Source organism: Bombus fervidus, chromosome 9 (assembly GCF_041682495.2).
Source record: "Bombus fervidus isolate BK054 chromosome 9, iyBomFerv1, whole genome shotgun sequence".
Classification (NCBI taxonomy): Eukaryota; Metazoa; Arthropoda; class Insecta; order Hymenoptera; family Apidae; genus Bombus; species Bombus fervidus.
Window position 1 is genome coordinate 7815901 of NC_091525.1, and position 23871 is coordinate 7839771.

A 23871-nucleotide genomic window follows, 5' to 3' on the forward strand; every position below is an offset into this window, starting at 1 on the left:
CAAAACTGTTTAAACGATCAATCATCCATGGTCAAGTTTCGTTATCATTATCGATTTAACCAATATAATCATGAAAGTCGTGTAACGAAACTTGAAAATGTTTTACACGACACGTACAATATATAAACGTGAAAGCTTTCTATGGTAAATATCCAGATACTTTTCCTGAGCCAATGCAATCGCATTTCTGTCTCAACAAAAGTAAATATCATCAAAGATATTCCTATGTTTTTAGTAACCGCAAGAGTAAAAAATCTGGCTATAGTCATTTTTGCTGGTTGCTGGAATCGACGTCTCGAATCTCGCCGCACATGAAAGGAAAACATGTAGTGGAGAGCATGGAAATCGCGAAGCGTTACGTAAAAGCCGCGAGCCAGAGAGAACTAGGCTCCCGGGAAATTTGGCAAACACGACGAGCCTCGGGCCAAGATCGACGAACTTACTCGAACGTGTTAACGCCATCCGGTCTGATAAAAACGAGCCGGCCGGTCTGGTACGATCGTTCATCGATCTGTTTTCCACTTGACAAGGAAAAAAATCTAGAGTATGCTTCTTGAGAGTTCATTGTCGTTCGTGGATATGGGTCACAGACGGAAAGTGGAATGCAGCTTGACAGACGGTTCGCTATTTCACGTACAGCAACGACTAGATGAGGGAAATGGGCTGTGGGAGGCGAGATGTCATTGTTTCGAGAGACTAGGGACGATCATTTCAATTGATTAACACGTTCGCTGCCACTAAAATACAGCTATTTCTCTCCAGAAGTTGCTTATCCCCTCCTTATTAGAAATTGTTTTCGGTTTAACTTTAATTCAGATCTACTACGATACTCGAGTTTTTGTATTTCAATCTCGTTTTAATAATATTTTCAAAGAAAATGTTTAACGCATACCAGTAACAATTTTTTCACCTTTCACTCAAACTTGAGATGTGTTTTAACGCAAGAAAAGTACAATTGAACGGAAAACGACGGAGAGAAGGTAACAGGGCTAAACCTTTCTCGACTCTGTGCGACGCTAGAAGCTGAACCAGTTGATTTAGTGAAATTTTGCGTACCGCGTGCAAACTTGGTGACACGATTGCGTAACAGAGAAAATTTCATCTGGAGAGTTTCGAAAATTTCCAACATTCCGCGAAAGTGTAATACCTACGATGACGTTGATTGTTTGATCCGAATTGCGTTTGATGTACACGTCAAGAATTATTGAGATTGGTTTGATAAGAGAGTTGACACGTGCAACGACGTCATCGATGACGATAGCCATTAGACGTAGAGCCGTATTGTCCTGTTATCTGTAATCAAACTTGCGTATGAGTCGTTCTAATTTTTTATCGGCTAATAAAATTGTTCTATCGATTTCGCACGCTTATGTTAACCAACGTGAGTCATCGTGAGAGATTTCGAACCAAAAGCCTTTTTGCACGTTCCAATTGGAGATGATTCTCCTTTTCTTCGCGCGATTTCCGTCGCACAATTTTGTTTTTAGTACTCAAGATGTGCCAAACACGCGGTTAAGGAAGTAAGCACCGATTCCAAAACGTTTCATCGTATAATACGTACACGTAATAACTCGAAACATACACGGCTCGCGGCTTGAGATTATAAACACCCATTCGTCATACTTGGCCAGCGATCCAACGATGAGCCAGTCGGTTGCTATTGCCAAAACCGCTGTGGTCGTCATCGATGATGCATACGTCATAAAGTTGGATCGCGCGTTGCTCGTACGTCGTCGAACAATCTGAATCAGTGAACTGAAATAAACGTCGATTCTTTTCCGCTTTAATCATAATTTCTCGCACTGTTGGAACTATTTCTGCAAATAATAACGGATGCCTTTTGGATGAGATTATACTCTGCGTAGTAACTACGGTGAAAATTTCACTAGTTTGACCCGTGATATTTTAGTGTTGCAGCTTTCATGCTGAAAATGCAAATTTCGCTCGGGTGAAAGAATTTTGTCCGACGCATATTCCAGGTATCCTACGTTAAACTAGTACCATTTCGGTAAATGATCAAATACGCGTGTTGTATTGGATTGTAACATTTCAAATTTTTAAAAAACGATGTCTCACTGAACTTTGAGAAAGGCGTTTCTAAAAGCCGTTACTTTTAATCTTTTAGGATAGAAAATTATGTAAATTTCATAACAGTTGTATTAGTATTTTAAAAACATTTTTATGATCCACAGACAATCAATATCCACAGAAAACGAATTAAAATGTCTACATATTGTGTAATAGTGATTTCAAGAAAAAAAAATGTCACATCATAATTGAATATAAGGCTTTGATCTATTTCTTAGACAACACACGTAAACAATATTCTATGTGACAATCTGAGCATTTAAAAGCTATTAACAAATAATTTCTTATCTTAAACTTTCTTCTTCGTACCAATTTCCTGAAAAATTTTCTTTCCCTAGCTACGTCGCTCTTTTCGCAAATACAATATGTAAAATGAAAAAATATGACATAGAAAATTCCGAAATTTGAAACGATATATGACGTAATTTCTACAAAAAAAAAAAAAATAATAATTATGCTGTTTAAAGAAAGGAATAAAAAGATTTGATATTATTTAATAGAATAACGCTTAACTCGGTACGTAGAATTGAATAGTTAATTACGATATTTCAACGAGCGAACAAACGAAAGAAAAGATCATTGAATTGTAAGAACTGCGAAGGCAGTAAAACTCCTATCGTGAGAGGAGTGCGAGACCATAAACGCGATTCGTCATCCCCTAACGCATCACGTAGACCGTGAACATGGACTACCGTTTCTCAACCCTTAATTAAATTTTATCTCGCTATCGCAATAAACAACAATAAACAACAAATGACGATTGAATCTTATCTTATTCGTACAATATGGATAAAAAGGAGCAGCGTTAATAATCTCAATTGAAACGACGAAACACGATTCTCCGCGCATAAACTCCGGGAGAAGGTTGCTCAGTGGCAAACGCGATTCGTCACTCTCGTCTACCGTCGAAGTCGTCGCTCGTCGCTCGTTACCGGATGTCTTAATAAACAATGCTAACGATTTCCCGCTGAATTACACGCCGTTGTCCGGTTGTCACGAACGTTGCGCGAATATGCGCCAATTTAATGCGACGATCTTCAAATTTTTGTAAAAATGTTGCAAACTTGTGTGAAAAGTATCGCACACGTAGGAGAAGCCGATAGAAAACCGATAGAAAACTTTACAGCAGAATAAAACCATATATCGTTCTTACATATTTTCGCAGCTAATTCTGAAAGATCAATAGCCGTTTGGCAAGTACTTTTCGCTACAGTACAATTTTGACCAATAGAAATTTATTACGAAACACGTGAATCATTGAGTTTCTCTTTATAGTCTCATGATCTCATTTTCGACGATTCTCAAAAGTATCATAGCGTTTTTGGTAATCGGTAGAGTTGTTGCAGGCTTTCATGTATTCATCGGAAATTTAATGTTACAATTACAAAATTACAATGTTCGTTACAGCGTTTACCGGTTATTCGCATTCATGAAAATACATCCAAAGTCTACTAATTGGTAGATAAATTAAATGACGAAATATATTAACAGTATCTATCTATATAATATTTCTTCAAATTGTCGTCTCAATATCTAGTTATATCTCCATCTCTAGATGCAAGGATTTAGCAGACAATGTTGGAATATCCCGGGGGAACCGAGGTAAAATCGATATTTAAAAGATCACATTCGGAATGAAAGATTATATCCTCGCTATTCGTAAATTATTAGCAACAGGCTAATTGTACACGGCGTCGAACGAGATTAACCAGACGATAAAAATTTCATTAATTATTAAACACGGTTGTAACAATGAAAATCGCGAGGCATGCCAGAATCGACGACCGAACACGCGTGCTGGCCTCCGTACTAATTAATAATTAAGTCATGCGCCGAGTCGACGTGCCCTGTTGTTCGTCGAGAACGTTTCGTGCGGCGTACTTGTGGAGAGCTCGCGAGTAAAAGTGAGTAACGTCTGCCGGGAGTTGTCGTTCGTGGAAATTGGTTTACCTGCGATGGAACTGGGAATAACGCGAGCCCCTTTGAATACCCACGGGTCATTACGTTACATGCGCAAACGACTCGAGTTTTACGGTTCATCGTCGGAACGACGCGCGTCGCGACGTTTGACGTTGACGTTAACGCGACCATATCTTGTGCAACGTTCATATTCGTCACGTTCGCGACAGCGTTCGCATTCGTCAATTTCGTTTCGGACAACGAAATATTGACGAGCATCGGAAAAGGAACAGGATTGTATCGATTGACGAAAGACAATATTTCACATCTGACGAGGATGATGAACTGTATTCCATCGATCATCTTGGCTTCTAGATCTTCTAGAAATCAATTTGATCACTCAGATACGTGTTCCGGTCTTTTAGAAGTGAAACTAGTGAGAGATAATATCTAATGATCTTGCATTAGGTCGTTTGGAAAATTTATAGCGAGTATTAAGAAAGATTCAAGTAGAATTAGACTTTTCGTTTTTCTCCGGATGATTTTTGCAGGTTTCTGAAGCGTTTCATTTCTTGCCTATGTCTTTTACGAAAGTTTCATAAAGATATGATAATATTGAGCAATAAACAATAACGAGAATAATGAGAATAATTCTAACGAGTAAATGTTAACGAGTAAATAGAAAACTGTAACTATCAATGCATGTACATAATATACGAGTATGGAGGACGATTGAACGAGTTGGTGTATCTATTGATGAGACGAGTTGATACTTGATGTAGTCAAATATATTAAAAACTGTTTGTAGTACAGAGTTCGTGGTCGTTCGCTAAGTGTTGCTCGTTATGCGTATACACGGTAATGAGTAGGTTCGCACGATGATAATCGCTCTAAGATTGCTCGATACTCACTAATTAACTGATTACTGATTATAAGAAGGCTCGATACTAATTGACTGATAACTGACTCTTCCAAAAACTGACTGCGTTAATTATCATGTTCGTATATCATAACGGTGTTAATAATTCGGAGGCAAAACAACAACATGATTCGAATCGTCTTATGACTGATGTGCAGCTACACGAGTATGTATTTCACTGTTGATCATTGATTTGTTATTTTCAAATAGCCTGTTTCCAGACGTGGATCAGCTTAGAAAATTATTCGCAATAGATTTTAATGAATTACAAGGTAAATCACTTAGCGTGACTGAAATATCCTTCGTTTTTAAATAAACCAAACTTGTCTGTTCTATCATCCAAACAGGACAATATTCTTCCAAATGGCTCAAAAATCTTATTTGATTTTAGCGAATTACTTAACTCGATTCAAATAATCTTACCGTACCTTGCCTTTTTTCCTTCAGATAATATTCTTCTAGATCGGTAAAAAATCGTTCATAACCGATTTTGCCGAATTACAAGGCAAATTACTTAACTTAACTCGAATAGTCCTACTTTACCTCACCTTATTCTATTCAAGCACGACAATGCTCCTCTAGCAATTGGTCATAACCGATTTTGGCGAATTACAAGGCAAATTACTTAGTTCCAATGAAATAACCCTACCTTAGCCTATTCTCTTCAGACAGCACAATATTCTTCTTATTTATATACCTTCCCTTTTTTTTCTCTCTTGTCCTCCCTTTCGCCGTTAAGCGTACTTAACTTTCGATAATAACGGTAGTAAGGCTGAATGATCGACAGGGAGCCGTTGGATTACATAAATCAGCCTGTGTACACTGCGCGAGCCGCGTGTTTGCGCTTACTTCATCGCGTCGCCCGTGCATATTTCTTCGCTCGCCACGCGAAAATCTTTTCGCTCGTTCACCGGTTTGTCGTCGGTCAATGACACGGACGAGTTGCTCGGGGACGGCGTATCGGATACGTTCGCGAATCCGTGAAAACGTTTCGCACGGAATAAAACCAATCTCCGGAAATCGTCGATCGGCAACAGGCGTTGAACATCGCGCGGCTCCGCGATCGATGTTAACCGGGATCAATCGTCGTTCCGTGTGATTTTATACGGAACACATTGTTATGCAAAACGGAGGACGATCGCTGGGAATGATTCCCGGTCCCTTCTCCTTGAATCTCTCGCGCGAATGCATTCCTCGCTAGAGAAAGAAATAATTCCGATCTTCCTCGCGTCCCCCCGCTCTCTTCCACATACTCGGATCCTCTCAACGTGTTTCGTTTTCTACGGATTCTGTGGCGTTACAGGTATTGGTGAGGATAACATCGTCGAATTTGTATATTACGATCTGTACCTGTTTATCGAGTTTTTGTTTGTGGATTATACATGATTATTAACAGAGACACATTAGTAGAGACACACTTTTTAATAGTTTCGTAATGAATATTTAAAGCAGAATTTTTTTAGCTAGCTTTGCTGGAAGATGTACATTTATCATTTTACTGATATTACTTAACGATATTACTTAAATTTGGAATGTCGTATGCGAAAGAATTACAGTGACGGCAAAAAGAATTTGTGCAATATCGTATTTATTTTTGGAAAAGCATTTGCGTTAATTGATTATTTTCTGGATCACGTAGAATGTAACGATCTTTATCTAACACATACTTCACCGCGTAAAGTTCTCTAACTTAGATAATAATTATTATCATTAATCTAGATACCTTTGGTGTCACGCCTGCGTCTCTTATCATAACATAATCGTCTAATTGGTAATTAGTGCCATTTACTGTATTAATTAATATAACTGAATAGGTACAAGTATATCAAATTTCATTATTTCAATCTCATGACTACAAAAATTTCATGCTATGAAAATGAAATATGAAACCCGGTACAAAAAAAGCTCTTGTACTATATCCATCTTATACCTCGAATTGCTAAACCATTATGATCTATGCATCTTTTTATTATTGTACTTATATACAGTGGCTAGAAAAAGCGCTAGTACGTACCCTTATTTCCCAATGTCTTTTTATAGCCACTGTATATAACTAGGATTATAAAAAGATGCATAGATCATAATAGTTTAGCGATTCGAGGTATAAGAATAAAGCATTCTCATTACATTTGGAACAGAGCACGTGTGCGCTGATTTTTCTAAAACGTAGAATCGTTTCTTAACATATTCTCTTAATATCTGTGCACGAGATATCGAATCGAGCATTCTATGGCGAACAGGGTAAGTAGGGAGGAGGGTGAACAGGGTAATGCAGCGCGTAACGCGGAGAGCAAAAATAAGCTTGCACAATGTAAAGTCCAACGTTATCGTCTATGAATGGTTTATAGAGGCGCGAGCTGCTTCTACGTCAGCATCGACCGATAAGAGAGCAGCGCGTTACACACATCGTCGTTGACGTCCAAGTGCACGGGCGAGACGTGCCCACGCCGGGGAAAAGGGAGAAAGGGATGAATCGATAGCGGGACAGAAATAGATACCCTGTTCCGCGACGCTGTCCGGATACACCCCATCGATTCGGATCGGTGTTTCTCAAACCTTGGAGCGTCAAAGCGAAATCGATGGCTTCTACGTAATTTTACGAAAATTAAAATATTTTCCGCAAGATTGCGTGAAACGATAGAACACTCAAAAAAGAATGAAATTTCAGCCCATGCGAATTTTGCTTCTCCATCGTGACGTTATTTGCAACCATTGCAAACAGTCGCTTCTATTTTCTTTTTTGTTTAATATCGAATAATATAACGAGAGAATCGAGCTTGTTTGACTTTAACGTTATCTAAGATGAAAAAATCTGGTGATATCTTTGATCCATGATAGCATCGATGATAGCTTTTAAAGATTAATACTATGGCAACACTAGTGACGCTATGTTAACGTCAATGCGTTTACTAAATATGTAAATGTAAAATACACATATCTGCATATTATACACTTTCGCGTACAAATTTGAAGCACCTTTTGCTTTTTGGACGAAGCAAGCTTCTTCGTTCGCTAAAATCATAATCATATTTTCTGTATGGAAACTAAAAGCTGAAAACTAGTCGGTCGTTGTGCTATCAGGAATAAAATTAAATCAAGATAAGAATTCTGCATATTTGTTTTATCGTAAAACAATCGAAGATTTCTACCTTCTAACTCGATGAGACGTGTTTAACAGTTTATTTCGCGATTTACAATAGTAAAGTATGAAGAGGACAGAGGGTCGCGGAAAGTATCGGGAATTGAACCGTGATGCGTGTTCAGTATTCAATAGGAATCGGTTGAAAATAGTTGCGTGATTGACGTCCGCGGTTGAATGTCACCACGTGCTAACGAACCGCGCTCGAAACAACGAGCTTTCCGAGATAATCGTCGGTATACATACTCGGTGTGACGCAAAGCTGGATTTTATTAGCACTTTCGAAAGGCATCGGCAGTCGGCGTTTCCCGTTCGCTCGTTTGCCGGCAGATTGAAAAAAGGAACAAAGGAACTCGTTAGGTCAAGGATCAGAAATAATCCGAAGTACAACACGTACCAGTGTGGATCGTTAGTCGAATTCTTCCGGTAACTTGGAATGTGCGGGTCCTTGCCACTGTCTCTGCACCCTTTAACGCGAAAACCAAGCTTCCATCTGTCGAAAAATTCGCCATTTCCCGATCTCGTGGTACATTAAACCCTTTAACTTCAATCATCGGAGCAAAGTGAGTGTCATACCAAGTGATTGTGCGTCATAGTAAACGAGCACGCTTTAGGAATACAATAGAATTCTTAGGAGGACTTGAAGAGATAGCGCAATTAAGCGCTATTTTCCTAGAATATTTGATCCACCAAGTAACAACGTTACATTTCATTCGCGATCTTTCCAGTCGATTTACGTGAATTTTTCGTCTTAATATCGTAACCACGAAAGGCGGTTTCTCAACTTAAGATTTGTGAAATTTGGTACTTTACTTCTATACGTATCGTCCCTTTAGTTTCATAATTATACGCATTTCCATGGCTTGGAAAGCTATAATCAGTTTTCTATAACGATAAACACAGATTACTATTTTGTGAAAAGGAACAGTGGACTATCTTGCGTCACGATTCCAAGTAGACTGATTTATACACACTTATAGAAAATGTACAGATGCCAAAATACACAAAACGCAATAATACAGAAACTATCCGAAATAGAGCATTCGTTATAGCGTTAACAAAGTGAAGAAAATTTCTATTTACCTTGCATTTATTTAATTATATCGATAGCGATATGAATTTGCATAAGAACATCCTCTTTAGGCTAGGTTTCGATCTTTCATATCTGAGTTCAATGCGATCGCATCAAAGGGTTAAAGAAGAAACGAAGCTTCTTCGTGGCAGCCACCGAGTCTCGAGTTCACGGTGGAAATCTATTCGTGGCAAAAAGAGGCCGCAATGTCGAGGTAAACGACGCGTTTCCCTGTTTTATTTCATTGCCGTTTATTAGGGAGAGACAAACCCGCTCACGTAGCGTTGCGAGGGAAACAGGCGTGCAGGCGAGTCAGAGCGAGAAAGATCGATAGGACTCGAGTCAGAAATAGTCTCTCGGGACGATTGTGTGTGCCGTTGGATCGTCAGTCGAATTCCACCGACGGTACGTGCCTCGTCGATTGATGCTGTGTCTTCGAAAACGCAAGCCCGACCCCGGCTATTTAAACGCGGATCCAAAGATCCTCGTGCCGTGTTTCGGTGAAACCAGTGCCTCCATGGAACTTCTTCACAATCGAACAAATGGGGTGAATCGTAGCAACTTGCGCCACGAGCCCCGAGAAACTTTATCGTGCCCACCGTCGCTCCGAGACGCTTAATTCTCAGGTAATTTTCGTTTCTCATCGATCGAAACGACGGTGACCGATATTTATTCGTAGACTGCGGATTTTTACGATTTTATTGGACATTTGAAGATGTTAAAATATATAAAATAATAGGAATAGTAATAAAATATGCGAATGCGAATACTCGTTATATTTAATAGAAGAAACAAGTCGCAATTTGTAATTCATTTCTTTATTTCAATTCAGAAGATAATAGAAAACATAAACATCCGCAGTCTGTTCATTAAGTCATTCTGCGGTTTTTGCTGCATTTTACTTCAACACCGCATAAGTGTTGCAGATACTGTACAAATAGAGCTGGTTGTATTCTACGTCTGATTATGTTTTGTTTAAAATAGATAGTTTCAAGCTGATTTAATGCTTTGAGAATTAAATATAAAACTTTAAAGGGGATAGTAAAACTTACAAAGACCGAATCAATGGGATATCGACGTTCTATCTCACCTTTCATATTTTTATTAATTAATTTATTTCCACCCGATTTTCATTTTTCCACGCACGCTCGATAATTTCCTTACGCAAGAATAATTTGGGAAACGAATTGGTATGCACACATGTTCTTGCAATTTCTTTTCCTTCCAGATTAACATTATTACGTACATAAACGTATATACATATCGTCAGAGATATTGTTGAGCATAAATTGGACGTTTTAGATAAAAATGTACGATTCTAAAGAAACTATATTCTTTAAAAGTGACTGTGTTACAACTACAGAAATTTTTCGGATGACTTAATGTGAATAGCCAGGGTGAATAGCTTTGGATGACTTGATGTGAATAGCCGGGGTGAATAGCTTGGGATGACTGTGAAGTCTGTAAACTAACTGTCGAAAGTAACGACGATTAGGTGAACGATAGACTTATTGGTCGCGACAAATATATCTCTGTCGCGGATAAAAGTAAACTGGAACAAATATAGGATATTTATTCTTAGAAGGTATTGTTTTAAAGCGACGAAACTTAATTTCGATCGAAGAAACATCGGATCGAATTCGGAAAACCTAGGTATTTCACGCTGCACTCTTTCGTGTTTGAATCTTCTCGCGTCGGCCCTATTCTCCCTCCAGTTTCATCGTTTCACGCAACACAGCTATTTTGAACGGCTTATTTTTAAACCGTATTTTACATAAAGTATTTTCATCCAATGTATCCTAGAGCCATTGTATTTTTAGTGAGTCCAGTCTTTATTCCCTTTTTTTAACCTGACGTTGACGTTATCAGAGGTTTATTAATACGTGATCGCTCTTTGCTTCATCTTATTTCGCGCACAGCCCGATTTGTTCTCCCGCTTTGTCGCGTTTATTTATTAATAGTGGAGACGAACGGGAAAAAGGAAGAGATCGCATAGGTTGTCGCATTATAACACCGTCGATAGAACGTGTAGTAAGTTTTACACGTATGTAATACCAAAAGTACACACTCTATCAGGAAAATATTTAACTTTACCGAACCTTTAACCCTGCTTCGTTTTCTCAGCCATTTTCCATCCAATCGTATTTTCCCAACGTTAAGAAGTATCTCGAGTCTGAGTAAAATATCGTGAATAAACGAATCGTTATTGGTACGTGTGATTTCTTTCGCTGTTTCACGATTTCTCTCTGCTTCAACTTTACGTTATTTTCTTAAAGCGTTATATTTCATAAATAAACCTCCATGCCAATTTTGTTATCACATCTTAGATATTAGATGCATCGTCGCGTAACAATATTCTATAAATAGCTGTAATGACGATAAAGTAATCTCACGTTACTAAATCGCATGTTATCGAGGAAAAACAAGGGATACATTTGAACCATCTCGTATCTCGCGTTTGTACAAGAGCCGAAAATTTTAGGGTATTTTTATAGTTATCAAATATATCGCGTATCATACCTTCGTGGTGCTCAAAAAACCAATTAAGAATGAAGGAAAAAAGCACGGCTGATTCTAAAACTGATTCAAAAAACAAAGCAGAGCTGACGCTCTTAAACAAATCGCAGCGTGGTTACGGTAAAGAGAGACAAGCGAGTCATAGTGTTGGCGTTGGGCAGTGCCGGCGAAAGCTAAAAAATGAAAAGTAAAAAGCAGGAGAGCGCGATAACGAGCGCGTCGATTCACCGTGGTGGTTGTTTCCCTCTCGTCTCCGGCTCATTGTAACGAGATTACGCATTAAAAGGTCGAGAAACGAGGAAGTATGATGTAAATTACGGCTCTGGAAACGCGCGCGGTTCTCCGCTCGATAGTAAATTCACCTCTACGCCTCCGCGACAGTAAATTTACAGACTCCTTGGAAACATCAACTGTCACCGTTTTAAGAACGCGCCCCGTATCCGTGCCCGTAACGCTAATATCGCCCGTAAATACGTATTAAACGTATCCGTTGAAGTATTCGTTGTTATTAACGACTTGTTCCCTATTGGACAATTATGTTAATTGCACAGATTTTCTCGTGCAATTCTCTTTTCTGCTCGATTCACGGCCGCACAACCGCGCCTCGTATCCGCGGGCACTGTTCTTCCGCTTATTTTCCACGCGAACAACGCACGAACGAACGACTTTAAGCTTCTCTGCTCTGACTCGCGAACGACGTTGACCTATTTCCTGCAAATAGACGCGGCCGCGAACCGAACGCGTCTCCTCCCGTGCGCTCGCTACCGGAAAAAAAGAAGCTGTCGATTCCTCGATGAAGCTGACGCGTCCAGGTAGCCTTCTCTTTATCTCTCTCTCTTCGTCTCTCTCTCTATCCTCGTTTGGTCGCGTGCAGCCCACGTAATTTCCTTAATGGGCCGGCGATTAAGACGAAAATCTTGATCCTCGCCGAAGCAAGCGCAGAGCGACGCTGATGGATAACGGAGGCAGCCGGCCGCGGGCAACGATTTTACGAGGGCCCTTGAATAGCCTGCGTTTTGTTTGATCGTCTAAAGTACTTCGTTCCTCTTCTTCTTCTTCTTCTTTCACGCTGACGACGACCTTGTAACCACTACGCTACGTTACATCATCGAACTGTCGAAAAAGGAATCGCGCGAGGTTTGGGAAATCGATCGATATTTCTTTTTCTTACGAAGAAGTTCGTTCTCTCTTTCAGCAACGATTAAGTCGTCCGTCGTGCCGAGGATGAAGTCATCGGTATTGTTAGAGCGGTGCAACGAAGGAGTTTCAATGATCTTGGCCCTATTGATCCGACGAAAAAAAAAATGAAAATAAAAAAGAAAGGAAAGAAACGAATGTACATGCTGGTCTGGAGCTGTCGGCGCTATAAATAAAGTGGAAAAATCGTGGAAGGAAAAGAGCAATCAAGACGATCGATGCAATAAAGTCGCAGTAAGGACGCGAGTGCGCAACGCTCCGGAAGCGGGCGCGCGACCAGCTACGCGGAATCCTGAGCAAACGCGCGGCTTGACCGGAAACGGTCGTTAATCGGCGATCACCGCGGCATCGTGCCGCGCAAAAACGTGCGAAAGAGGCTCGCGCGGACTCGTCGTCGTGACTCATTTCCAGATCGAGTAATGCCAACACTCGATGCCAGGAGCGGACTTAAAAGGACGTTGCACGCGGTGACCATTAACGCCGCTATCGATCAGTCGGCCTGATCGATGCGAAAGTATTTCCCGCGATGACACATCCAAATTTCGAATCGTCCTGTCGACTTCAATTTACGATACCGTATGTGTGTACGTTTTTACATGCAAGATTACTGCATAAAAACATGCAGCGATAATTCTTAATGAAGCCTTCATAAACACGACAAACACCATTCACTCTGCACCGGTGAAAAATTGATTCGTGACACGTAACGATCCGATCGGACGTTGCGCTCTCAACGGATCCTGCATCGTTTTACTCTGCTCGCGATTAATGCGCCCCTGAAACCGCGAGCGCACGTACACTCCCGAGCATAAGTATCAAGATACCTCCTGGTAAAATGTGACAATTGCTTTAAATTATCATGGAAACGATTAATTGATTGATTAATTGATTAATCAAGATAACGATGCAAGAACTCGTGAGAGCTGCAGCAACGGAAGATTGGGTCTACAACGAGACATTTTTCGTCGTTTCCAAAACGTTCACACCAACAAGTAACTTATGGAAGCATTTTGTGCACACTGGCGACTTTCTCAAAAAAGAAAAAAAGACATGGAACAGGAAGAAAAAGTTGCTCGTTAATGATTCGCGATGAATCGCGAAGACTCGGCCGGAATATTTTAATCTAAAGCTCATTAAATTCGAAGAAGTTTTGTATGAAATAGATGCGAAACTCAAAGAAGTTCGCCTAAGATCAATCAAAATTCCAAATGAATTAAGAGCAAATAGAATAGAAGAATGAATAACACGATTGTCAGAATTAGTCGAGGCAACGACCGAAAGACCATTAAACGCCACCATAGAAAACGTCTTCTGTTCGCTAATCGAACTCATAAATAGCGCGACAAAATTTTGCCTCTATATTTCGTACTATCGTATGTATATTCTTCGCGAAATTAATTTATCTTTACATAAGTTTCAAGCCGACCAGATAATAATTCTTCGATAGTTTGCTAATCATTTCTGAGGATAACCCCGCTTTCCGTAACTGACCTAATACTTATGCGCGGGGGTGTACACGTACACACGAGGAGAAACGGTGTATCGCGTACGTGCATCACGCACGATGGGCTACAAACGAAAACACGCTCGTCCCTAATTGCGTTCGGATGTGGGTTACAGACACAAACTACGACTTCTTGTTCTCTGTTCTGGCGATTACTCCCGCTGGACGGGCATTGAGTAATCAATACGAGCGTCTCGAATCAACCGCGAGAGGAAAGGTTCCTCGAGGCCTCGTTAACGCCAGGATTAAGCCTCTCTCTCTCTCTCTCTTTCTCTCTCTGCCTCTATTTCTCTCTTTCTCTAATTTAGCGAAGATCCTTCGTTGAATGGTCGTGACCCCCAATCGGGACCGTTCTAAATGAAGAACGACTCTCATCGATCGGGGATAATCGATTTCCTCGAGGCGTTGCCCTTGATGCGACGATTTTTCCACGGTCGCGTTCTCAGAGGAACGAAACGTTCCGCTTTAACGAGCGCCAACTACGAGGGAAGTCGGTTCGATCGTTGATGTGCTTTATCGTTTCCGAAGAATTATTCCAATTGGCGATTTAATTGAGATCCAGGCCACCTGGCTCCGATAAAATATTCACGATGTGAATCTGCCTCTGTCTATGTCGCTGTTTTCGGTGGTGGAATTTATGCCGGCCACTGCCAAAAACACACCACAGCGATTCATGAAGCAGCGATTCGTGTATACTGGCTGTTACGAAATCTCGGTTGATTCGATGCTCGAAATACCTAGCTTCGCGCTGTTATAATGGCTAACAAGTTGTTAAGGAGCTTCGTTTAGTGTACCATCGTTATGCGGTTGCTCAAGACTGCTTGTAATCTTCAGACGAACCCAGAATTCTTGTTCATGAATATTATATATGATAAAGGTTAGAAGACTTTCATAATCACGCATTGCTACGATTCTTCCACTATTTTCTTCGAGAATTCCTCATACAAATAGTATAGTACGCTTTAATTGTAGCTGATCACTATATTAATATCGTTACGAAATCTTCCTTCTTTCACGCTAATGTTCTTTATTTATAGTATCATTATACAGTATCTATAGATAGATGTACAGATCTATTGAAGATATTTACGAAGATATCTCTCGAAAGACAACAAACCGATGGACTACATTCTTCTCAAATTTCTCAATTTCGTAATCTCGATGCGCGACTAACGTCCATCTTTAAAAAAAGATTGTTTTCGAAATTTTACAATTCACATTCACCATCACGGTTTCACTAAAGAGTGAGAATAAAGAGCCAAAGGGCTATAAACCATCTACTTGTGACGATATCGTCCGAAAATGATGTAATTTTGTTTCTCCGTTTATTTATTACTGGTATTCCATATAACCGTGTGTCACACTGGTACCAAAACTCAAATTACCAACTTCCGTGAAGCTCCCAGAGAATATTAAAGAAATAGACGAAATTTGCGAAGTAGCCCAGTAGATTGACTCTTTTATATCGAAATCATCGCAGAATGTCCCATGCCATTCTCTCCCTTCGAAAATCAAATATCAACAAGTGTCGAATTCAGTTTTCCGCCAGGCAAGAATCACCCACGGCCCACATGTTCATCGTCAACACTGCGCTGTCTCGTTGATACCGGCCAATTGAACACTCCTTCGTCACGTAGGCGAAACAATCAGGACCAACAAGGTGTACCTATCAGAGCACTTTGAAAGCAAAGAATCTGGAAGGGATGCCAAAAATTGTCTACATTGGTTGACTGACTCATCGTGGCCGTGTACGAGAGTTCTTCTCGAAGAGCGCGGTGCTAGTCATCCCGGGTATTTGGGGATGCTGGGCGGCTCAGGTGGTTGCGTGGCGGCCCGAAATAGAGGCGGTCGCCCGCGCAAAATCGCTGCGAGTCGCGCCGCGAATAGTGCGCGCCCACCGCCTTCCCGAGAGACGTCGGTAATTTTAGAACGTTTTGTTTTCGTGCCAGAATACCGTGGCGGCCGGCACGCTACACGCACACGCGACCGCGTGCTGCCGCGCTCCTGCTGCCGCTTTCTTGCTCGTCCGCAGATTGCGCGACGATTACGTTCCGCGTGTCCGGTTTGGCCGCGTGCGCAAAGCGTCGAGATCGATGCACGCGCGACACCCACGCGACGCAACTCGCTTCTAGGAAGTTGCAATTGGATGGGGTGTGTGTGTATGTGTGTATCGCCTAATGGTGGAGCCGGAAGATTATGGTTTTTGTCGAGTGTTGTGATGAGATCTCGAACATTTCTCATCGGTTTGAACTTGTGCGGGGTAAAGTAAGGTTGCTTGGGTCAGCTAAGATTCAGCGTACTCCTCCTACTACGATTTTCATATTTTTATATCTTTATCTTGCTCTTACTTTAGTAGACAGAAAAAATTTGTTATGTTTGAGGAAAATGTTTAACGCAAGAGTGAACTTGTTTCGTATTTTGTTCAAATCGAAGGTGTTTTTTAACGTTTCTTAACGAATGTAATTGTGTCGGATAAGATCGAAAAGGAAAGCAATAGAGTTCCTCGGGAAGAAATATCAAACCGAGGAAATGATCGAAGTATATTTATGGTTGGGCTATTCGAGTCAACGAGAAGATATTATGTTGTGGGACTACTAAGATGAACGACGAAATAACTTCCAAAAATAACGTAATATCTATACACGTGTTATTGAATTATAATGATTACACAACTGAGAGTATGAAGATCGAACCAACTTCTTTCTTTCCGATGAATAGACGTGTTACATCCTCGAAAGAAAACAATGTCGTCGAGATACCAGTGTATGTATACGATATACAATATTTTGCTGCTTGTCGCGTGCCTGATAACAAGTCAAATATTCTGTTTTCAAATGTAGCTCGTTAAAAATTGTTTATAAGCGAATTTCGTTGAATTGCAAGGCAAACTACATAGTTTGACTGAAATGTCGTGACTCGGACACTACTTTGAATTCTCAAAATGCCGTAATCTTTGAAATTTCTGTATTCTGGTTTCCACCAGCTAACATGTGCTCGTTCGAAGCTCAAGAGGCATTGCGTCGTACAGAACAGCTTTCTTGGCTCGAGTTTCTGTCGAGTTAGATAAGCGACTTGGCTTTCGACACGGTCGAAAATTCACTGGGAAACACATTGGTGCACGATCGCGAATCGGCCGCGTATCCGCTAACGTAACGCCTAAACGCGCTCGAAAGGCTTCTCATAAACTTATATATGGCACTGACTCATTATAATATCGCGCAACCTGTCACCGCGACTATTCAACCATTGATTTGAAACGCCGTGCGTTTTCAGGAAAAGTGTCGCGATAATGTGCACAAAATTATTTCAATGTGATAAAATCGAAGCTAACCAATTTAAGCTTTAACGATCTTCCAATTTTCCGAACAACAATGAAAACAATATGTATTTATCAGTTTTCTGTTTCCTTCTCCCTCTGTTGAAAATTTACCGGGTTAAAGTGCCTTTATCTGAGAAGTCACTGACAGCTTCCATCACGAGTGAATGCACGTTGTCCGATAAATGTTCTTCCGTTGTATGAAATCGCTTCCGTTTACGAGTCTCAATTTACGCGCGCGCGTGTCGCGAGTTTGCGTGGTTAAACGAGCCAGAAATTAATACAACATGGAAAAACAACGATGTAATGAATGGACGAAGACGAACACATCGTGTGGAAGAAAAATCGAAGTAGTAGAAGAGAACGAAGTTTAAGAAACGGAATAATAAGCAAATCGAGAAACACAGACACGCTCGTTTTATACCGATCTCCTGTCTCCTACTGCTTTGTGTCTTTTACTACCTGGCACCTGGGGATCCACAATGGCAAATGCAGCCTTTTTTAGTCATCGTAATTTATTCGACTCTCCGATCGTTCAGTTCCAAACTTCAACTCTGCATCGTTCGAATGACGAAAAAAAAATTGAAGTGGTTGAGGCAGCTCCACTTTCCGGTAATTTGTGTAAATCAACAGAAGCAATCAAGATTGGATCACTTTCTTGAAAGGTGCTATAAACCGGGTCGCTCAAAGGCTAGTTGATTAACTCCATAAATTAAACTGTGGAAAAATATAACAGTAACGAACATTATGTTTGAGAATTTATCTTAGATTTTACGATCATGTATTCTGCTTCTTTGTGATAAACAAATTTATGAAAATAGATCCCTCGTTGCTTGAGACATTCAACGCTAATTTAATAAAATTGAAAACTTCATAAAAGGTGGACTTCGTCTCTTCGGTATTTGTCAACTGAAAGTTGTAGCAATAAAGCTTTTGATTATGAAACCTATACCTCTCTCTTCCCATAAATAGCTACAATTTGAATATTGTCTCTTTATTGTCGCAAACCCTTCAATTGAGAACAAGCCAAACAAAATACTTTGAATCGCAGCTAGAGAAAAGCTTTGAAAAGAGGAGAGGAGAGGAGAAGAGGAAAAGAGAGAGGGACAAACGGAGGCGTGCATGTGGAAAAGAAAAAGAGACGGAGAATGGTCGCGTGGCAGTGCGTGGACCCAAATAGGGCATCAGGTGGTTACACGACGCCCGCGAGAAAAAGATCGTTTGCGCGTGCGCAGACGCGCGTGCGCCTCTCGTAACCGGACACACGCACGCATGTATAGAGGCGCGTATAGCTGAACGGCACGCGCGCTCTTACAGGTGGTGGCAACTGGCGCGGTGGCACAGGAAATTGCTCCTTTGCCGTAGCAAACCCAGTCCGGAACTTTGCGGGCCACCGTTCACCCGGTTTAGTTGCCGGAGCAATCGAACACCGCTTTCAAACAGATTCGACACGTGCGCGCGCCCGTGCAGAGAGAATAATCTCTCTCACCTGTTGCGCGTCTGTTTTCGCTTCCATCGTTCGCTCTCTGCCCCAATATTAATCAAAAAATCGCATCACCGGAAAGATCATTTATAAACTGATATGTCTGAGTCCATAGTATCGTCCATGGTATTCAAAATATCACGATGTTTGATTATCATTGATGAATTGAATATGTATAAATAGTTTCGTTCGATGCTACAGGAATCACATTCCAGAGAGATAAGGAAAACAAAATAAAATAAGGTAATGTTTTAGGGAAGTATTAAAGTATCTTACACATTCTTGAAAATATAATGTTTGATCGTGCATGATGAATCGAATATACATACGTCGTTCACTGCTACAAAAATTACGTTTCAGACAGATAAGGAAAATAAAGTAAAGTAACGTTTTCGCGAAGTACTAGAGTACTTTATATATTCTGGCAAACTTCATTATGTTTGATTATTACTGATAGAATAAAAATAAGTAGTTCCGTGCAGTGATATGTCAGACATCTACAGGAAAGAGAATTTCAGCGTAATTGATAGTAATCAGTGGCTCGAAATCTAACATAACCTAATATCGAAACAGTGTATAATGTTATAGCGACTAAATAACTCTCACGTTTGAGAATAGACGAGAGGAACTAACGGGAAATTTCGTCCCTAAGCGAACGCGCTTCGATCGATACATGTTTCACGAGAAGGGACACCGGTGGTGGCCGCAAACTCTCGAACTGACGATAAACCAACGTCTGTCACTGAGTGAACCGTCGGTGCGCCGGCGCCATCGGCGTCAGCAGCTATGAGCTTACGCAGGCGGAAGAACGAGGGGTGGTAGACGTAGCATCACATTCGTGATATTATCTACCACAGATCGAATACTTGACGGTATACAACGACGGGAGAAATTTCCTTCCCTTATCCCAACTTATTTAAATATTTTTACATTTTACCAAAATTCGCCGTATCTTTGTTCTATATTTTGTTGTTTTCCTTTTCCTCCGCGTGACTTCTTTCCTGGAAATTCTCGAACGCGGTCTCGAACGATGTCGATCGCAAGGGAGACGAGCGCGCGCGCCGCGTCCTACGTCACGCCAGTCTACGTCACTGGAGAACCGAGAAATGCCGAGGAGGGGGCAGGCTGGGGGCAGCGGACACGTGGAGGGGAGTTAGGGGAAGGTGGGAGCGCGCGAAGAGGTGCACGGTGGGGGCAGAGATGCCTGCGAGCAGTGGCGAGCAGTGACGACGTGCTGGTTGCGTGGTGGGAGTAGCGGCGCGTGTGTACGTAACACATACGCGGTTGGCTATATACGCGGCACGCAGACAGGCGCGCATTGATAGGGGACCGCAGAGCGGGGATTGGCTGGCAGTCGACTCGCCGCTTCCAAATATGGGACAGTCTCCGCGGTCCATTCATAAAACTACGGGGCGCGCCGTCGCTCGGCTCAGTTCGTGCGCGACCCCCACGCATCGCGCGTCCTCCGACGATCCGAGCGCGCGATCTGCTGCCTCCGACACGCACACCTAACCGCGGAGAGGTACATATCTACCGAGACACACGATAAACCCGACGAAGGAGATAGAAAGAGACGAACCGAAAGAACGAGAGAGAGAGGAAAAGGAGAGAGAGGAAGCGGTGAAGAAAGAAAGGGACGGAGGACACGGAACGACAAATAGGCGCGCGGTCGCGCGCGCGCCTGCACCTACAAGACACTCGCGCGCGCGCGAGCCAAATCATCGTCGCGTACAGGATTCATTTCGCGAGTGAAAGAATCATCATCTTGATATAATTGCGAATTCGTGAGCTTGGACTTGGACGACCGGCGTTTCGAACGAAAGATTCTAGAAGAAGGGAGACGAAAAGTGACAACCACTAACGTCTTGGAGGAAGAGTAATCGCGGTTCCGCGTTTCATCCCTTGACGCCGGCTCGAGCCGCGGATCCGCATTGTCGCGCATCTTCGTTCGTTCGTGGCGCGCGGGCGCGCTCGAGGGAAACGAACCGGCGGCAGTCCCTGGTGGCCAGACCGGCCGGCGTGGCGCGGCGCGGCAGCCGTTCCGGATCGGGACGAAGACCGAGACGAGGATCGGTCGCGATCCGGTGAGATTGGATTTTTCGAGAGTCTCCGTGCGTATAATTGGGTGGTGGTGGTAGTGGTTTGTGGTTGGTGGTGGTTGTGCGCTCGCGGTGGTGTATAGCTATCCCGCCGCCGCCGCGGCGACAGATCGCAGGCGCGCGCGCTCTCGCGAAAGAGAGTGGGATCTCGAAGGGAGAAGAGAGAGGGAAAGAAAAGGAAGGACAAAGAGGCGAGCAATCGCGAGACACGGTTTTTGCCGCCCGGCGTCCGCTCCCTCGTGTGTGTATACCTCGCTGAGAAAGAGAGACTCGGCGCGTGCCGCGCGACGGATAAAAAAGGGGGAGCGCGTGCTACGTCCGCTTGACTACTAACCCAGTGACTGGAGCTATACGGAGGGAAAGAGGGACAGATACGACCGATCTCAACGGACTTGACGTTTAGATCTATCGTGTGTTCGTGTACGAACCGAGAGTTCGTACCACGCGACCCTCTTCTCAACCCTTTCGACGTCGCGTCGGTGTTGTTGCACAGAGGACGAAGGGAAACTGATTCTACTAGACTAAGACTGAAAAGACGGATAAGGGCTAACTCGCGTAGAGCTTGTATATCCGGTGGGAGAGAGAAAGAGGCTTAACTGTGTCGGGACGACCGAGGAAGGACAACATTTTAACCATAATAATAGCGTTGAACGATACAACCGCAGGCGAGGACACGCAGTGCGGTACCGAGGAGGTTGCCACCGCCAGCCAGGGAGGCGACCAACTCCAGAGGATGACGATGGACGGCATGGAAGTGGTGGGCTCGCAGCCCCACGCGGCCACCAGCCCGTTTTTGCTCTCACCGCCACCCCTCGGACATCATCATCATCATCCTCATGCTACCTTCAATCTTCAGACAGTGCAGCTTAGTTTCGACGCGTGTCTACCGTATAACGCGGCGACATCCTCGAATTCGATCGTCTGTGGTGTTGGCGGCACGTCAACGCCAGCCGCTACCACTTGCACCTCGTCCACGAGTTGCAACAAAACGATTCCAACCTTGTCGCTGGCAACTTGCGCGCCCTTGCAAGCCCAGCATCAAAACAATGCCGATTCCTCGGATCCCCATGGCCGACAACATCATCATCACCATCATCATCCCCATCAACGACTCGACGACCATCAACATCACCGACACGTCGATACCTCCTCGCCGTCCAATGACTCGACCGACGGGAAAAGGCATCTGCAGACTGTCAACACCGAGGACAAGGACTGTCCCAGGGAATGCAGAGACGATCTTCAGGAGCCTAACGAGAAGGATAAACCAGGTGACCTAAACACGCCGGTTACCACCAGCAGCGATTTACCGTCCTTCTTCGGCCCTTCCGCGCTCGTCGAGCCACCTCCTATTTCAGGTACCTACAATCAACAGTCCTTTAATAAAAAACAAAAAAGAAACAAAAACAAAAATTCGATCAGGCAACGATAACTTCTTCTTTTCATCCTTCGTAGTCGTGACGTGGTAAAATAACTTTATCATCATCGAGTTTCCTGTTAATCGAATTTATCTGGTATGACAGAGATCCTTTGCGTATGCACGCCTCGACGAGGTCAGATCGTTAAAACGTGTTCCACGATAATCGAATAGCGGAATTCGAAACTCGTCGGACGCGAGACACGTGAAAATAAACGCTCGTCGAACAACGCGCACCAAACCAGTAGTAATCGGCTGTGCGATTCGAACTTCAGCGACCTTGCACTTGCTATGTTTCACGAACGTCCCAACTTTCGCTTTCTGCATATCTGCCAACTCCTGCTGCTGCTGTTACCCTCGTGGCTGCGTCAAGCACCCCTTCGAAAATCCGGCTTTTTCGCATCAATTTTCGAAAGTGATCGCGTTGCGAGTCCTCGGTCGTCGCGGCCAAGTGCATGATGTGCCAGCGTGACGTATATCGGTTGGCTCTCGCGAAAACGGCTAATATCGAACCTGCCCGCCTGTCGCGGATCAATACTCAGCGACCCCGACATTCAGAAACCCTTCTCCGCCCGTCCCTGCATCGCCGCCGCCTCCACCTCCGCCTTCACCTCTGTCTCCCACCACCCCTTGCCAGTTCATTCATGCTTCCAAGAACCCCCACCTCGTTCATCCGGACCGATACAACCACCCTCCGTTACGCCGATAGTCGTCTTTTCCGTGACTTTCTCGCTAACGAAACGAAGCAGACCGTTCGTTCCCCTTTATCGTTCTGTACATCGTAGTCTCCTCTCTTCTCTCGTTTCCTTCCTCTGTCACGATCATTTGCTAGCCGATAATCTATCCGGACAACAAATTTCGCGCGGTTATACATGGCTACGTAGAAATCGTTGATACATTTGTCGGAACAGATGGTTCGCCACGTTCGGCGCATGACACGATTCGGAGATACCTAATTCAAACTCGCATCAATTCGTAGAACACAACCGGATGACCGCGTATTTTTCTCACTACTGGGAGTCTGCCGACTTGATTTTCGGTAGGTCGTAAACGATTGTGTATGTGCGTAGAAAGGAAGTAACGAGACGGCAGGATGCAGACGACAGATAGAGACACCCGGTATAATCTCGCTTCGCAGATAAAGTCATCCCCGTATCGCGCGGTCCTTCCTGTTGATTCGCTTAGGCCGCGAGATGCACGCGCTAACTCGTGCCCGGAGTT

General features: G+C 42.9%; 2 protein-coding genes across 6 annotated transcripts in view; both read left to right on the forward strand.

Annotated features, from left to right (window-relative positions):
- Nucleotides 1-23871, forward strand: part of Adar (adenosine deaminase acting on RNA) — a 115469-nt gene that overhangs the window by 87376 nt on the left and 4222 nt on the right. The gene's annotated exons all lie outside the window — the stretch shown is intronic.
- LOC139990786 (uncharacterized) overlaps nucleotides 1-23871 on the forward strand; it is a 36383-nt gene that overhangs the window by 8290 nt on the left and 4222 nt on the right. Inside the window, exon 2 of one of the 2 annotated variants that reach the window (XM_072010294.1) lies at nucleotides 21899-22504. In XM_072010294.1, coding sequence (XP_071866395.1) covers nucleotides 21899-22504 — 606 coding nt within the window. Of the gene's footprint in view, nucleotides 1-21898; nucleotides 22592-23871 lie in introns of both variants that reach the window. The other variant, XM_072010293.1, reaches the window with a different exon arrangement.